Source organism: Zeugodacus cucurbitae, chromosome 4, assembly GCF_028554725.1.
Source record: "Zeugodacus cucurbitae isolate PBARC_wt_2022May chromosome 4, idZeuCucr1.2, whole genome shotgun sequence".
NCBI lineage: Eukaryota > Metazoa > Arthropoda > Insecta > Diptera > Tephritidae > Zeugodacus > Zeugodacus cucurbitae.
Window position 1 is genome coordinate 18,250,238 of NC_071669.1, and position 16,668 is coordinate 18,266,905.

Consider the following 16,668-nt stretch of genomic DNA (forward strand, 5'->3'; position numbering starts at 1 on the left):
GAAAATTAATAAAAAATAACTAAAAAAGTTAATAAAAACTTAATTTTCGAATTTTATTAATTTTGTTTTTAAATAAAATCAAAATATTTATGTATTTCTTTCACTTAATAGCATTTATTAGCCGAGTTGTCAACGATTCACTACATTTAGATTTATTACAATTTCGTATTAAACACAAAAAAAAAATAAAACAAAATTGAAATAAAAATAATTATATTTTTTTATTTTTTAATTATTTATTTTCTTTTTGTTTAATTTTTGCGCTATTTACAATTTAATTTTATTTAAAGCTAAGCATAATGCATGATTTGTGTGTATGCAATTTATCAGTGAATATCATAATAATTAATACTATTTTATGTTTTTGTTTTTGTAAGCGATTTATTTAACTTAATACAGTATAGAAGAAGCGTTAAGCTAGATTAACAGCAAAAAAAAACGCAAAAATGCGTTTGTTGTAATTATACAAATAATTATCGAAAAATATTAACAATAAAGAGCATTTCCTTTTTCATATAATATGTGTGTAAATATAATAAGTTATAGGACAATAATGAGTTTTTCCTCTATAAATTAGATGAGCAAAATTAAACTAATACAACAGTAAAAAGCGTGAGTGGGTGAGTGGAAGGAGCATAAAGGAAGGAAGATTGTGGTAATTATAGCTAATAAGAAATACATAATTAAGTTTTTGAGCGCAGACAAAGCGTAAGTAGAGTTGTTTTTATATAAATAATGAGTTAATGCTTAAAGTTGTCGATAAAGCAAAATGAAAAAAAAAAATGTAAGAATAAATATATCGGAAAACCTTATAGAAGTAACTGTTGATGTAAATCATGTTTGATTGTGGGTGATTTTTAGTATTTTATAACTTTCTTTTTTAATTTATTAAATTTATTTGAATTTAAGCTTTAGCAGTATTCTTCGAAAATGTTCGATGCTGTTATAAATATAAATTTTTTCGAAAACATTTTTGTAAATTAATTTTCAAATATTTTTCTAAATTGTCTAAAGTGCCATGTAAATTTGCGAAAAAATTAAATTACAACAAAAAACCACAAAAGAAGTGATGTTTAATAAATAGTTATCAAGGTTTGCCAGAGGCATATAATTGCAATGAGTTTTCGAAATTCGAAAAGATATAATAAATTTATATTAAAAAAGTACAATATTAAATAAAACATGATTTGAGCCTGAAAGTATGCTTAATTTCATAAACAGTTGCTTTAAGACAAATTTATTTTGATAGAAATACATTTTTAGTAATTTTATTTATCATTTTCGAATTTATATATATAAGAGAAAATAACAAATAAAACTATTTGGGAGCCGAAAAGTATGCAATAATAGCTCATATATACTCTGTATGTGCAAGCAATTGCTTTAAACTAATTTTCTAAATATGTAAATACAATTTCGAAATTAAATTTTAACATGTTCGAATAAATTTATAAGTAAATGTTTCTATAAAAATAAATATTGAGCCAAAAATGTGAAATATACATGCATATAATAAATTTTAGCAAACAATTGCATCAAAAATAATTATTTTTAAATTAAAATACACTTTCCAAATGTTAATTTTAACAATTTCGAATTTTAATAATACTAAATAAAGCACATTTTAAACTTTAAATTATGCAGGTATATATTACAATTATATCTATAAGACTAATTTTAGAAGAAACTTGCTAAAAATTTACTTTTTCTTAAAGAAACTCTTTTTCGAAATTAAATTTTATCTTTTTCGAAATTATATATGCTACTGTTTTATGCATTTTCTCAATTTTAGAATGTATATATAGAAATATAATTTCGAAATTCGAATTTAATAATTTTCGAAATTATATGTGAGACAGTTTTATGCATTTTATGAATAGAAAGTAATTGCTTGAAAAATATTGTGTTTTTAATATAGAAGTATAATTTCAAATATTAATATTAAAAATTTCGAAATTCCAATCTTATCTTTTTCGAAATTATACGTGAGACAGTTTTAGGCTTTTATTCAATTTGCTTGAAGAATATTGTTTTCTTCCTACAAAATTTTACTTTCGAATATTAATTTTTAAATTTTCGAATTTTGTCAGTTTAGAAAATATATATGAATAGTTTTAGGCATTTCCTCAAATATAGAAAACAATTGCTAGAAATTTCATTTCGAATAATAATTTTAATATTTTCGAAATTCGAATTTAATCATTCTCGGAAATATATATGAAACTATTTTATGCATTTTCCCAATATTAGAAAGCATTTGCGTGAAAAAATATAGTATTTTTCATATAGAAATTTAATTTCGAAAATATTAAAATTGATTTTCGAAATTATATATGAAACAATTTTATAGCTTTTCTCAATTTTAATAAGCAATTACTTGAAATATGTTTTTCTTGATACAAAAATAGATTTTCGAAACGTAAATTTTCAACATTTTCGAATTTCGAAAACTCATTGCAAGTGTATAAAGTTGCGTAATGTGCTTAAATTTAATATTGTTGACATTTCAAGTTCTTAAACATAATAATCTTTGTGTTCTTCCCGTTATTTTCTTGTTATATTTTTTGTTTTTGTTTCGATTTTTGTTTTCTTCACTTAACTCTATATGCATAAATTGGAATGTCCATTTCATAAGTGCCGTTGCGCAGAGAGAAAAACGTCGAGCCGCTACCGCTTAGACATGCTACATTTAAGTAAAGTTATTTATAAAAATATATTTTATATTTTGTATGTATATGTATGTATGTATGTATGTATTTGTGTAAAGACAGTTCTTTTAGAACACGATTACACTGCTTACTGGCTGCCAAGCTGCTTTGTATTTATACTTTGTATGTATATATGTATAGATCGATATATATATATATAAGATCGCATACAAATATATGTAACTTTTGCTCAACCCCTAATGGGCATCCCTGTTGAGTGGTGTCTATATATATATATGTATGTATGTATGTTTGTGTGTGCGGAAGAAATACTGTTGCCTTGCAATTAGTTTTCACAAAACTCTTTGCATATTTCTGCTGTGGCGGAGAACTGCTAAGTTGGCCGACCATTCAATGTACCGTTATTATAACAAATTCACTTTCACTTTGTCTTATTGAATTTATATTTTATATTCATGGCGTGCCTCAATTCCTTGTCATCGGTCCCAAACGGAACCAGTCGATCAATTCTTTGCGCAAATCATATTTACTCAGATCGATCTGAAAGCCGCCCAGCAGTTCGTTTTCCTGCAGTGTGTCATGTGACCAGACGGTGACGTGCAGCAGGCGATTTTGTATGTACTCCAATGGCATGCGATACTCGAGCTGAAGTGGGAGAGGATTTATGGATAATTTTCATTTATTATTTATATATTTTATTGTTGTTATTTACCGTTTCCATGAAGCTCGGCACACAGGTCTTTCGCACCACTTTCGTTTTGCGCTTCGTCACTTTGGTCGTATCCGGTTTGAGATAGCATTTGACATAAGTGTTCGGCTCTTGACCGCCTTGTAGCATTGTCAAACCCTTGGCGTGATGAATCTGTAAAGGAAAGAAGATGTTTTTACTTTAATAAACGTTTTTTTTTAATTTAAATTAAATTAAATTGAATTAAATTTGACATTAAATTAAGTGTAATTAAATTGACATTAAATTAAATTAAGTTTAACATAAAATTTTATATTATATTAATTTAAAATAATTAAGTTTAATTAAATTAATTGTGTTAAATTAAATTAAATTGCATTTGATTTTATTTAATTAAATTGACATCAAATTAAAATTTACACTTAATTAAATTTTTATTTTTTTTTTTTTATTTTTTTTAATTAATTAAGGTTAATGAAATTTAAATTAATTACTTTAGTTAAATTAAATTCAATTTGACTTTAAATTAAATTAATCTAAAATTGTATGTCATATTAAATTAAATTTAAGTTTAATTAAATTAGATGGAATTAAATTAAATTACATTTTAGATTATATTAAATTAAAATAATTAAGTTAAATAAAAATTAAATTAATTTAATTACGTTAAATTTAATCAAAACAAATTTAAATTGACAATAAATTAAATTTTCTTTAATTAATTATGTTTAAATAATTTAAATTAATTAATTTAGTTAAATTAAATTCAATTTGACTTTAAATTAAATTAATCTAAAATTGTATGTCATATCAATTTAAATTTAAGTTTAATTAAATTAGATGGAATTAAATTAAATTAAATTTTATATCATATTCAATTAAAATAATTAAGTTAAATTAAAATTAAATTAATTTAATTACGTTAAATTGAATCAAATCAAATTTAAATTGACAATAAATTAAATTTTCTTTAATTAATTATGTTTAATTAAATTTAAATTAATTAATTTAGTTAAATTAAATTCAATTTGACATTAAATTAAGTTAAATTAAAATTGTCTGTCATATTAAATTAAATTTAAGTTTAATTAAATTAGATAGAATTAAATTTGACAATAAATTAAATTAAATAACATAAAATTTTACATTAATTAAGTTTAATTAAATTTAAATTAATTAATTTAGTTACATTAAATTCAATTTGACATTAAATTAAGTTAAATTAAAATTGTCTGTCATATTAAATTAAATTGATTAAGTTAAATTTAATTTAAATTGACATTAAATTAAATTTAATTTAATTATAATAAGTTAAATTTGATGCTAAGTTAAATTGAATTGAATTTGATATTAAATTATATTAAAATTTACATAAAATTTTACATTAAATTTAATTAGACAATCAATTTAATTATATCGATTATGTTAAATTAAACTAAATGAAATCAAAAATATTTGTATATATAGTTATTTGTTTCACTTACCATCACCGTTAAGACATCACGGCGATATTGTAATGATAATTTTATCTGACCAACTTCGTAAGGGTTCTCACGTGTAGGCTGCTTGACTTCTGTAATTCAAAAATAAAATTAAAATCAATTAAATCTCAGAGTGTTAATTTAGATAAGAAAGATATCAGAATTATATTTTTTGTGCAATTTTTGATCATTGATCAGATGCTCTCATTGTATAGTACCCAATAGCGAATATTAAACTTCAAATAAGCTTTTCATAACATTACTAGGGTTTCTACATTATTTTTTCAGCATAAAGAGATATGTTTCATTCGAATTTTGTCTTAACTACAGCTGTTCTACTTTCACTATCGAAGATCATTTTATATCTAACCTTAACCACATACTTGCGAGACTACAAATATATATCGGCCTATTTACACTTACATATCTTTATTTGGATATGTACATACATACATATTCTTTTAATCTTATCGAAAGTAAATATTTACAAGTACAACAAAAAATACTTGCCGCTAGTGCGGGTTTATTACGAAATAACGATAACACAAATGTCCAGAAAACAGCTTGAAACTGTTGTGTAAGCATTTGGCCACTAATCGTGACTAATTAACCACACTAGCGAAATAGCACAAGCCAAGCTAGTTGAAGTTGAGAGTTCTTAATTTTTTGTTCGTTTTGGAAATATTTTATACCCGAGTGCAATATATTAAGGGACCTCATTTTGATCTTCGTTAGTTACAGGAGTAGAGGAAAATAATTCGTCTGAATATGTTAGACATAGATTTCAGATCTATTTAAAAAGCTGTATATATTTTACTAAGGTTCTTGAAGATTTTTTTGGAAGAAAAGAGGATTTTCGAATAAAAATGGGGACTCAAGTAATGACTTAGATCAAGAATTGTTTCTTGAACCATCAGGGACTTGAGCTATATTCAGAGCAGCGAAATACAGCTTAAGTGGGTAACAGATCCATTTGGATACAAAAATTGCAAAGATTGAATTTAGGTGCAAAAATAAGAGGTCTTCGGTAGGAATCATTAAAAAATTTATTTGAGGTCTATGATTAAACGTCTAAAAGGTAGTAATTCTACTATGAAAGTGAAACTTAGAAACTATGATGCAATAATTTCGAACTTCAGACTTATAAATCACTTTCCGAATTAGGCGAATCTCGACCGAACCTTGATATTCCTTACTTTTTTGTTCTATATATTTTTAGTTGGTTTTCTGTTTTGTTTCTGTTCTGTTTATGTTTGTTACAACTAAACTTCACGTGTCACACGCTTATCAGATGTAAAACACCGAGTATTAGTTACTTACCTCTAACTTTAGACACCGTCAACTTAGCCTCTTGCTGATCGCGCAACAAGGGATGGAAGAATGTATACACCAAATCCGAGTGAGCAATCTCATCCGCTGAATTGAAGAGCGATACGAGAAAACGTCGTATTTGTGGAAGGCGACGCTCAGCGACCGATTTTACATTCGAACGGCCGACATGCATGCCACTTGGTAAACTAGAAGAAAATAAAGAAAACAACAACAACACTTATGAATATGAATATATAAAGATAATTATGGAAATAGAGTGAAGAGTAAATTGAAGTTATTGTAGAGAGGGTAAATTAGAGCGGCATGGAAATTAATTAAGTTGGCGCTTGAGTGCGAGTAAACTGTAATAACTTGGCTAATAAAGTTGGGTCGGTGAGTGGGAACAAATTAAATAAAAAAAGTGAAATTCATATAAAAACAAAACAAAGTAGTTGATAATGTACAACAACAATTTGTGCAATTTTTGTTGGTATCGAAAATATAAATAAAATGCTTATCAGAAATTTGTTGCAGAAATTGCTCGTATTGAATAGATTTTATTGTGCGATTCGACGAAAGACACGTCATAAAAGAGCGTGTAATAACTCAATCAGCTGCGAAGGAGAGTCGAATAGGTGAGGCTGATAAGTGCTGGACACGTGTGTTAGGCGACAGTTAATGAGCAGTAACGGTTAATATGAGTGGGTTATATATTTAAATGAAATATAAATTGGCTAATACATGGGGATAACATTAGAAAATGCGGTCACTTGTTTGACGAGAAAAAATAAAAAATAAAATAAAATAAAATAAAAAAAATTAAATTCAATTAAATTAAAATAAAGTAAATTAATTTAAATTAAATTAAATTATATTAAATTAAATTATATTAAATTAAATTATATTAAAGTAAATTAATTTAAATTTAATTTAATTAAATTAAAATAAAATAAAATAAAATAAAGTAAAATAAAATTAAATTTAATTAAATAAAGTAAAATTAAATAAAATAAAATAAAATAAAGTAAAATAAAATTAAATTTAATTAAATAAAGTAAAATCAAATAAAATAAAATAAAATAAAGCAAAATAAAATTATATTAAATTAAAGTAAATTAAATTAAATTAATTAAAATTAAATTTAATTAAATTAAAATAAAACAAAATAAAATAAAATTAAATTAAATTAAATTAAATTCAATTCAATTAAATTAAATTAAAGTAAATTAATTTAAATTAAATTTAATTAAATAAAGATAAAATTAAATTCAATTAAATTAAATTAAATTATATTAAATTAAATTAAGGTAAATTAAATTAAAATAAATCAAAATAAAATAAAATAAAAAAAAATTAAATTCAATTAAATTAAATTAAAGTAAATTATTTTAAATTAAATTTAATTAAATAAAGATAAAATTAAATTAAATTAAATTAAATTATATTAAATTAAATTAAAGTAAATTAAATTAAATTAAATTAATTTAAATTAAATTAAATTAAAGTAAATTTATTTAAGTTTAATTTAATTTAATTAAAATAAAATTAAATTAAATAAAGTAAAATTAAATAAAATTAAATAAAGTAAAATAAAATAAAATAAAATAAAATTAAATAAAGTAAAATTAAATATGTAAAATAAAATAAAATAAAATTAAATTAAATTTAAAAAGCAAAAAAAAATAAAATTAAATTAAATATAAAATAAAATAAATTACATTAAATTAAATTAACTTAAATCAAATGAAATGAAAAAATATAAAATAAATGAAATTAATTTTAATAAAATATAAATTGAATTAAAGTTTATAAAAAATAAAGATTTAATTTAATATAATTTAATTTTCGTAAAACGTAAATTAAGAAAATTAAAATTAATAAACCCTCAAAACAGCCCAAAAATCATAGCTCCACCGCCAGTGGGTGAATAGTAATAAGAAATTGTTGCGAAAGAGTAAAGCACAAAAAAATTACAAAAACAAAAGCAAAAATGTTTTTTTTTATTTAAAAAAAAAATCATGGTAAAAGTCAAAACAATTGACGTTGAGTAGTTGAGCTGTAGCTAACGTTTGTTGTTGTTGTTGTTGGCAAAACAGCAGTTAACAGCCAACAAGCCAAACAAGCAACGAGTCAGCTAGCCAACTAACCAAGCAACTCCGAAGCTTTTGTCATTCGATTTGATAAACGGGTGCGATGCAGACACGCCGAGCGAGCGGCAAAATAGAGTGAGAGTAAAAGAAGTGATATAGAAAATTAAAAATAAAAAATATAAAATACAAAAACAAAATATAAAAACAAAAAATAATTGCAAAAACAAAAAATAAAATATAAAAACAAGAAAAATAAATTACAAAAATAAAAAATTAAATACAGAAACAAAAATAATAGCAATTAGGCAAAAAAAATTCAAGTAAGAACGAAATCTAATTGATTTCTTAGATATCACGGCATAATACTAGCAAAAAACAACAACAAAAAATACGAAGTGATAAGCGAAGTAACGGTAAAAAGTGCACAACGCGATACTTTAAGCAAACGTGATAGCAATAAATTGAAGAAAAATAAAAATAACAAAATCGACAAAAATTTGCTGCGTTCGACAAGGTTAAAATACATACATACAAGCAAACATTTGTATGTGAGTTGTTCAAAAATGCTCTGAACATATGAAACTTCAAAACGCAATGTAAAAAAAAAAAAAACAAATTTTGGCATTCAAAATTCAAAAATTCAATTAGAAAACAAAAATTTTGAAATTACAACAAAATTCCAACCAAATTATAACAAAAATTATGGCTAAAATCAGCCATGTAGATACAACTGGTGTGGGCAGCGTCAGCGGTAGTAGCGCAGGTGGGCTAACAACAATAATAACTACATACGGAATACTAAAAATCAAACTAAATTTATCAATTTACCCCCCAAACAACAAAAAAAAAAAACAAATACTAAACAGGTGACGACGATTATGGTCTCTTTGCCATGCTGGCATGTGTTGGCATCTTCATTTGCATGATCTCCACATTGGTGGGCATAAAAATTTGGTGGTTCAAACATCGGCTCACTTTCGATCATGGTAGAACGAATAATGGTGCAGCGGGTGGTGCCACGCCTACCTTGCCATTACGTACGCGCAGCAGTCGAGAGAAACGCATGTCACAAGAGGTAAAGCAATGAGTGAAAGAAGTAATGAAGTTTGCAAACGAAATGTGTAAGAACTTGATAAAAGACAAGAGCTCAGCGCCTCTGTTGCGTTTTAGAGGTCTTCTTCTCAATTAATTTAGATGAGATCAGTGAAGTCTCGCGCTGAAAGCTATACATTCTTTTATGTAATGATATTGCGGAATTTTTGTTTTTAGTTTTCGAAATCTAAAAACTACGTTTAACTTTACGAAGCTGGTGCTTCAAAAATCGAACTGAAACCAATTTAGTTTAGTGCTTTTAGATATAATTTCTGTTTCACAAAAGTTTTTAAGACATTTTTTGTAGTCTTTTCGAAGTTATCATCGTTGCTTCGAAGTCTATATGGAATTTTGAAAATCAGGTCTATAGTAAACTTTTTGATGTTTTTCATTTCAAAGCTCATACAAAAGCATGAAAATGAGATCTAACAATCTTAAGGTTCTTTTGCATTTTGAGTTTCTTTAAAGAAATTCCAAATTAGTTCAGATTTATAAGAATCTTTTCTTAGCACAATTCTCTCTGCTTATCGATTCTTTACTCCCATTCAGCTGTCGGATATATTTTACGATCTCGATGCACAGCCAACAGCATCGCCATCAACTACTCTTCGTATATGTTCCGTATTCTATTGTGCTTCATTGGAGATTTCGGAAAATCATAAACTCAATTTTCAACTATTAGACAATGGACAATTACGCATATGCATTGATAAACAATAAAGTGTCTGGCATTTATAATTATTTTGTGATAGTAAAAAACGAAAGAGAGAAAAAGAAAAGAAAAGAAGAAAAAGCGAACTATAAAATGTTTTATTACAAAATACCATAAATCCAAGTCTCTTTAACTCGAAGTTTTTTTGTGGGTTATGGTGATTCGAGTTAGGAAAGTTCAACTCTAGTTATTTTGGACACTGTGAGTGTGCTAACGGTATTTATAACTTTATTTATAAGTTTATAAATAAGTAAAATCTGAATATTTTTGAGTACACACAACAGGTTTTGAGACGAATCTAGACTTTTGAGATTTATAAAATCATGTAAAGAAGTTTATTTAAAATGAGATGTTAATATAATCTGAGATTCTTCTTAGATCTTAAGGATTTGCAATAATAATAATCAAATAGAATAATAAACCAGATAGTGAAGTACATTAGAAACAGCTTTTGACTTTGAATTGCATGAGATTTGGAAAGATCAGAATAGATCGAAGCTTCTCTTCAATAGAAGAATATTATTCCAACTCAGAAAACTTTTAGAAAGCTTCTTCAAAATTATTTGGAGATGTTTTGTGGGTTACAAAAACCCAGAACAAAGTGGATTTTTTTAGGAAAAGAGAAAAAGTAGTTTATGAAGATATCTGATTATTAAGAATATGTTCCTATCAATGTTTTAAAATCAGAACAAATCGAAGGAAAAACTTTATTAAACATTGAAGATTCAAAATTAGTATTTGACAACCATTATTACTGGTGAGATTGGATTTGTAAGGGTAAATATTATTGAATACACAGACTAAAAAATATAGAAATATTAAAAGAAATCTCAAATTAAAAAAAAAATATGAAGAATACTTTAAAGTATAGAAACCCCACATATATATAGGTAATACATTTATTAAAATTAGTGCGAAAAGGAATTTTAAGCGGCACTAAAACAATATAAAGGCATTCTGACAAATGATCCACTTCAACTAATACAATACTAGAACTGATTACAGTTATATAATATATAGGCATTGATATTTTACGATTTGTAAATAAGTCATAAACCTGAATAAATTTTGTGGCGATAAGAGAAATATCGATAAAATATGAGAACTATAAAAAGTGGGTTAAAATTTTTTGAGCAAGGACTATACGCTAAAGAAATTAGATAGATTATTTATGGGTTATTTATTGGTTATACATACATATAGTTATAATACTGCATGTTCATATGACATATAAGAACTCATTACTCATCATTACACATACAAAAAGTCAAGGCTTCTCCTACCCCGTGCCGATCACTAGCCAATTGTCAGTAAGGCAAATCGAAGCAAAACAGACTTTATTCCAATGTTTTCTTTTACCGTGATCAACATATGACTAGTGAATATATGCGATATTTATGATACTCATGCATTTATAAATGGCAAATGTGGATGGACGGACATATATGTATACAGGCAGGCGAACAGACAGACAAAATGTGCTTCCAGTGACAGAAGTGCGTACTGGTGGAAATTAAAGCTACGCCGCACTTTGATTTTCATATCACAAATCAACAAGTTAATTGTTTGTTGGTGCGTTTGTGTGTATGCCATTTCATAAATACAACAACAACAAGCATCTATACATATGTATGTGTTTGTAAGTACATGTGTGTACATGCTGTTCAGCACTATCGGCCAAATACAAAAACAACAAAAAGTAGGCAACAACAAAAAATACCTGCCTATTACGTTGATTGGTTTTGCTTATCAGTTGGCGGCGGCGGCGGCGACGGCAAAGCTTTTGCGAGCATTTTACGGTTTCCAGTTATATTTTCGTTATTTTTGTTGTTGTTGTTATTGCTATTGTCTTCTATCTTTTTTAATTATGCATATATAGTATGTGTATTAGTCAGATTTTCGCAATAAATTATTTGAATATTTATTTCGCCAATTAATTCAGATACATAATACATAACTATATATCGTACTATATACATAAACCCATATATATGTAGTTATTAATTTGCTTTTGTTCTTGTGCAGATACGTGAACCGGTGGAGGTGCATGGCGTTTTTCGTCGACGACAAGAGGATGATTTGGACATTGTGCCAACAAAGCAATTGCCGCGTATGTATGATTTATTTAATGTAAATTTGTGTGTGTATGTATGTATATTTTTATGGGTAGAGTGCGTGTTGGGGAACACCCTATTTGGGAAAATACATATGTCAGTAGCTTAGAATATTACAAATAGCAACAGATATATTGATATTAAAAAGCGCTTACATTTTCAATTAAGCAATTACAGTAAGCGCAAGTTAAGTTAATCAATGATTTGAAAAATTTTTTAATTTGTTATCAAAATGCATAAAAAAATGTTTAAACCATTGCTTTATAATGTTTTGGATTTGAAATAATCATATTTGACTGGAAATGAGTTTTTACTGAATTTAAAATGTTATTTATATTATTATTATTATTATTTATATTATATTATCATTTATTAATTTCATTCGAATTAATATAAATTAATTTACATAATTTTTTTATGATTTAATGTATTTTTTAAGTTGATTTAATTAATTTAATTTAATTTTATTTTATTTGAATTTATTTAATTTAATTTAATTTTATTTTATTTATTTTACTTTATTTTATTTTATTTTACTTTATTTTAATTAATTTATTTTAATTTATTTTATTTTTTTTCATTGTTTTTATTTTTTATTTTATTTTATTTTATTTTATTTATTTTACTTTATTTTATTTTATTTTATTTATTTTTAGTTTATTTTACTTTATTTTAGTTAATTTAATTTAATTATTAATTTTATTTTATTTTACTTTATTTTATTTTATTTTACTTTATTTTAATTAGTTTAATTTAATTTAATTATTAATTTAATTTAATTTTATTTTATTTTATTTTATTTTATTTTATTTTATTTAATTTAATTTTATTTTATTTTATTTTATTTTATTTAATTTAATTTAATTTAATTTAATTTAATTTAATTTTATTTTATTTTATTTTATTTTATTTTATTTATTTTACTTTATTTTATTTTATTTTATTTTATTTTATTTTATTTTATTTTATTTTATTTTATTTTATTTATTTTTAGTTTATTTTACTTTATTTTAGTTAATTTAATTTAATTATTAATTTTATTTTATTTTATTTTATTTTATTTATTTTACTTTAGTTTATTTTATTTTACTTTATTTTAATTAATTTAATTTAATTATTAATTTAATTTAATTTTATTTTATTTTATTTTATTTTTATTTTATTTTATTTTTGTTTTATTTTAATTTTATTTATTTAATTTTATTTAATTTAATTTAATTTTATTTTATTCTATTTTATTTTTATTTTATTTATTTTATTTTATTTTATTTTATTTTAATTTTATTTTATTTATTTAATTTAATTTAATTTAATTTAATTTCATTTAATTTAATTTTATTTTATTTTATTTTATTTTATTTTATTTATTTTACTTTATTTTATTTTATTTTATTTTATTTTATTTTATTTTATTTATTTTTAGTTTATTTTACTTTATTTTAGTTAATTTAATTTAATTATTAATTTAATTTTATTTTATTTTATTGTATTTTATTTATTTTACTTTATTTTATTTTATTTTACTTTATTTTAATTAATTTAATTTAATTATTAATTTAATTTTATTTTTATTTTATTTTATTTTATTTTTATTTTATTTTAATTTTAATTTTATTTATTTAATTTAATTTAATTTTATTTTATTTTATTTTATTTTATTTTATTTTATTTTATTTTTATTTTATTTTAATTTTATTTATTTTATTTTATTTTATTTTATTTTTCAAATCAATTAACTTCCTTCACTTCCCATTCCAGCCGTTCGCATACGCAACCTGTCACAAAGCACACCCTCCCTGTTTCCCCTGCCCCCAACACGCCGGCAAGATCGTGTGCGCAGCGCAATCTTCGAAGAATATGAGCCACCAACACGTGAGCCGCCACGCCCACCAATCGATGCATCGCCACCCTTACACACACCCACAATAAGTTTGGTGGAAGAAATGCCCACTTTCGATGAACTGGAGCAGAAGTACCGGCAAATGCAGTTGAATGAAACAAAAGTACTCGAACCGAATGCCGAACCTAGCGATGAGGGTATACTACGCGTGCGCGAATCACCACCACAACCACCGAAGCGTTTCAATCGCAACTCAAGCAAAGAAGCGAGCTACGCTTCGTCGGTGGGTATGCACAAGTTCGTAAAAGCCAAATCGCCCTCGACGGACATAGAAGGACCACAGCAAAAGTTGAGTGAACGTCGTGCAACGGGCTATTTGCGACCGGATGAGGACGATATAAAAGCGTCATTGGCTGAGGACAATTCAATAGCGCGTTCGCACAGTGTTGAAGAGTTCGGCGAACGTCGTCCCACCGGCTACATCAAGTACGAGGAGATCGATACGGATGGCTTGGAGGACTTCCGCAATAAATGGGATGCATTGCAAACGAGTTTGGGCCCAGAGAGTCCCAAATCGTATGAAAGCAGCGAACGTGCGGTTTTTGAAACTATGCACGGACACAATTATGATCACCTCAATCGTGCGAGTGCCTGTGAGTTACGTACGATGGCCGATGGCGCGCCAGCCGATTACACAGATGGCGGGCGCGGTTCCAATACGGCAACGCGTTTCAGCTGGCAGACGGATGAACGCACGAGCAAACCAGTTAGACCAGAATCGCAGGCAAGCATCGATTTCACCAGCGACGAAGAGTATGCCGAAGAGCTGGATGGTTTTAAGCCACAGACGATATTGAAATCAGCGACGGTGTCTGACTGCACTTTTGGTGGCTACGAAAGTGTGGAGCATGTGCGACCACAGACGCCTGAGATGGCTTACGCAGCGACACGTGTAGTGAAGTTTGCGAACCCAGAGTTAGAAGAGAATGACACGCTGCTCTCACATACTTTGGAAGAAGAAAAAGACACTTTGAAAATGCGACGACCAACGGGTTACGTGCGTGCAGTGCAGCCCGAAGATTTGTGGGACGAGATGGAGGCCAATATAAAACAAGATGAACGTGAAAAGCATCTCTGGCTTGAGATTGAAAAAGATGTTAAACTCAATCGAGAATTCACAAGCAATATTGAGGAAGAATTCGACAAAATACGACATTCGTACGAAGAAAACGAGGCAGCATTCTTGGAGAACACCAACAGCTTGAAGCGCGTGCCCAAACAAGTGCTAATAACGACACCCGAACCCGAAGGATTTGGCAAAAGCATCGACGAGGATTGGGAGAGCTTTGAGAACTTGAGTGACGTGAAACCTAAAAAGAGTGACGAGGCAGGCAAGCAAGTTGTACAATTTAAGCTATCAGACTTAGAAGACGCTTACGAAAAGGAGTCCGTACTGCGTACTGAGCGGCGCCCAACCGCTTTTGTGCGCAATAGCGAACAGTTGCAACGAGAACTCTCGAACATCGAAGACGACGACGACGAGGAGGCAGTCACAACAACGCACTACGAGCCGAGTAGCGTTGAATTCGTAGACGAAGCCAATGAAAGCTCAAGCAAAACACTCCGAGAGCGTCGCCCCACGGGCTATGTGCGCCCACAAATATCCAATTTGGACGAGGATTATGTGCATGAGCACAATAGAAACAGCATTTTCGAGCCTGTGGAAGAGCCGCTAACTATAAAGACCGAGACGCCTGTGCGTCCACGCACGCGTCAAAAAGTCACCTTCGATTTCAGCAATACAGAGTACTTTCAAACACCGGACACTGGGGAAAAGCAGGAAGGAGTAACGAACTTTGCAACAACAAATTACGACGGTATTGATAGCGACTCCGAAGGCCAACAGGACGCGGCAGCACACAGTTTCCCGAAACCTATGCAGCGCATTACAAAAATTCATTACACCGCCGAGTCGGTTAATAATGACAGTACTGTTACACAAGATCAAGCGCTAGCACGCACCATCTCACCAGCACCCGTGCCGTTACTGTTCGGCACACAAACCTCGCTTGAGAAAGCCGAGACCGAAATAAACGACAGCTGGGCCGCGATACGACAACGTCGTCAAATCACAACAACAACGTCAACATCACCTCAGCAACCGTTAACACCAATACTTATAAATGCGAGCGAGCCTCCAAAACCGGCCTACCGCAATCCGCTTGCACAATCTTCCACGGTACAAAGCGTGACGTTGATGGAAGAGACGCCTGTCGTAGCGCAGCAACATATGAGCACATTCCAACCGCATGCGGCGGCGCGTCATCAATACTTTGAGCAGAGCTATTACAATTCAACGGAGGCTTAGAAAATATTGAGCTAGAGCAATTACAATACAATGGAGGCTTAGTAGAAAGCTTTGAAGAATAGAGAGAAGAATGTGGCAGCGAAGTACTGAAGTAGAATGCGAAACGTAATCGGTAGCTTATGTAAGACGGAAAAGTATTAAATGTAGCTAAACCAAAGTTAGGCTTTACAAATACATACATATAATGTGCCAAAAATACATATTTACAGATATTTAAGAGAAATAAAATAAATTAATTAATGATGAAAATATTAAAATGGAGTTGTGTTTCCAGGTAATTTACGATATTTGGAGTTCTATAAG

The 16,668-nt window shown here is 27.3% G+C and overlaps 2 protein-coding genes across 7 annotated transcripts in view; one reads left to right on the forward strand and one right to left on the reverse strand.

Moving 5' to 3' along the window:
• Positions 1-609: 609 nt before the first annotated feature.
• The window catches only part of LOC105216157 (phosphatidylinositol 4-phosphate 3-kinase C2 domain-containing subunit alpha), a 41,777-nt gene continuing 25,718 nt past the window's right edge, over positions 610-16,668 (reverse strand). For all 6 annotated transcript variants that reach the window (XM_054229419.1, XM_054229417.1, XM_011190514.3 and 3 more), the window contains exons 15-18: positions 6,159-6,355; positions 4,842-4,930; positions 3,382-3,531; positions 610-3,314 (exon numbers count right to left, since the gene is read on the reverse strand). In XM_054229419.1, the coding sequence (XP_054085394.1) occupies positions 3,135-3,314; positions 3,382-3,531; positions 4,842-4,930; positions 6,159-6,355 (616 nt within the window). In that variant the 3' untranslated portion in view covers positions 610-3,134. The remainder of the gene's footprint in view (positions 3,315-3,381; positions 3,532-4,841; positions 4,931-6,158; positions 6,356-16,668) is intronic.
• Positions 8,638-16,449, forward strand: LOC105216143 (uncharacterized). The gene is made up of 4 exons (XM_029043039.2): positions 8,638-9,002; positions 9,106-9,314; positions 12,069-12,153; positions 13,916-16,449. Exons 1-4 carry the CDS (start codon positions 8,942-8,944, stop codon positions 16,363-16,365), a joined length of 2,805 nt encoding a protein of 934 aa, XP_028898872.1. The 5' UTR covers positions 8,638-8,941; the 3' UTR covers positions 16,366-16,449.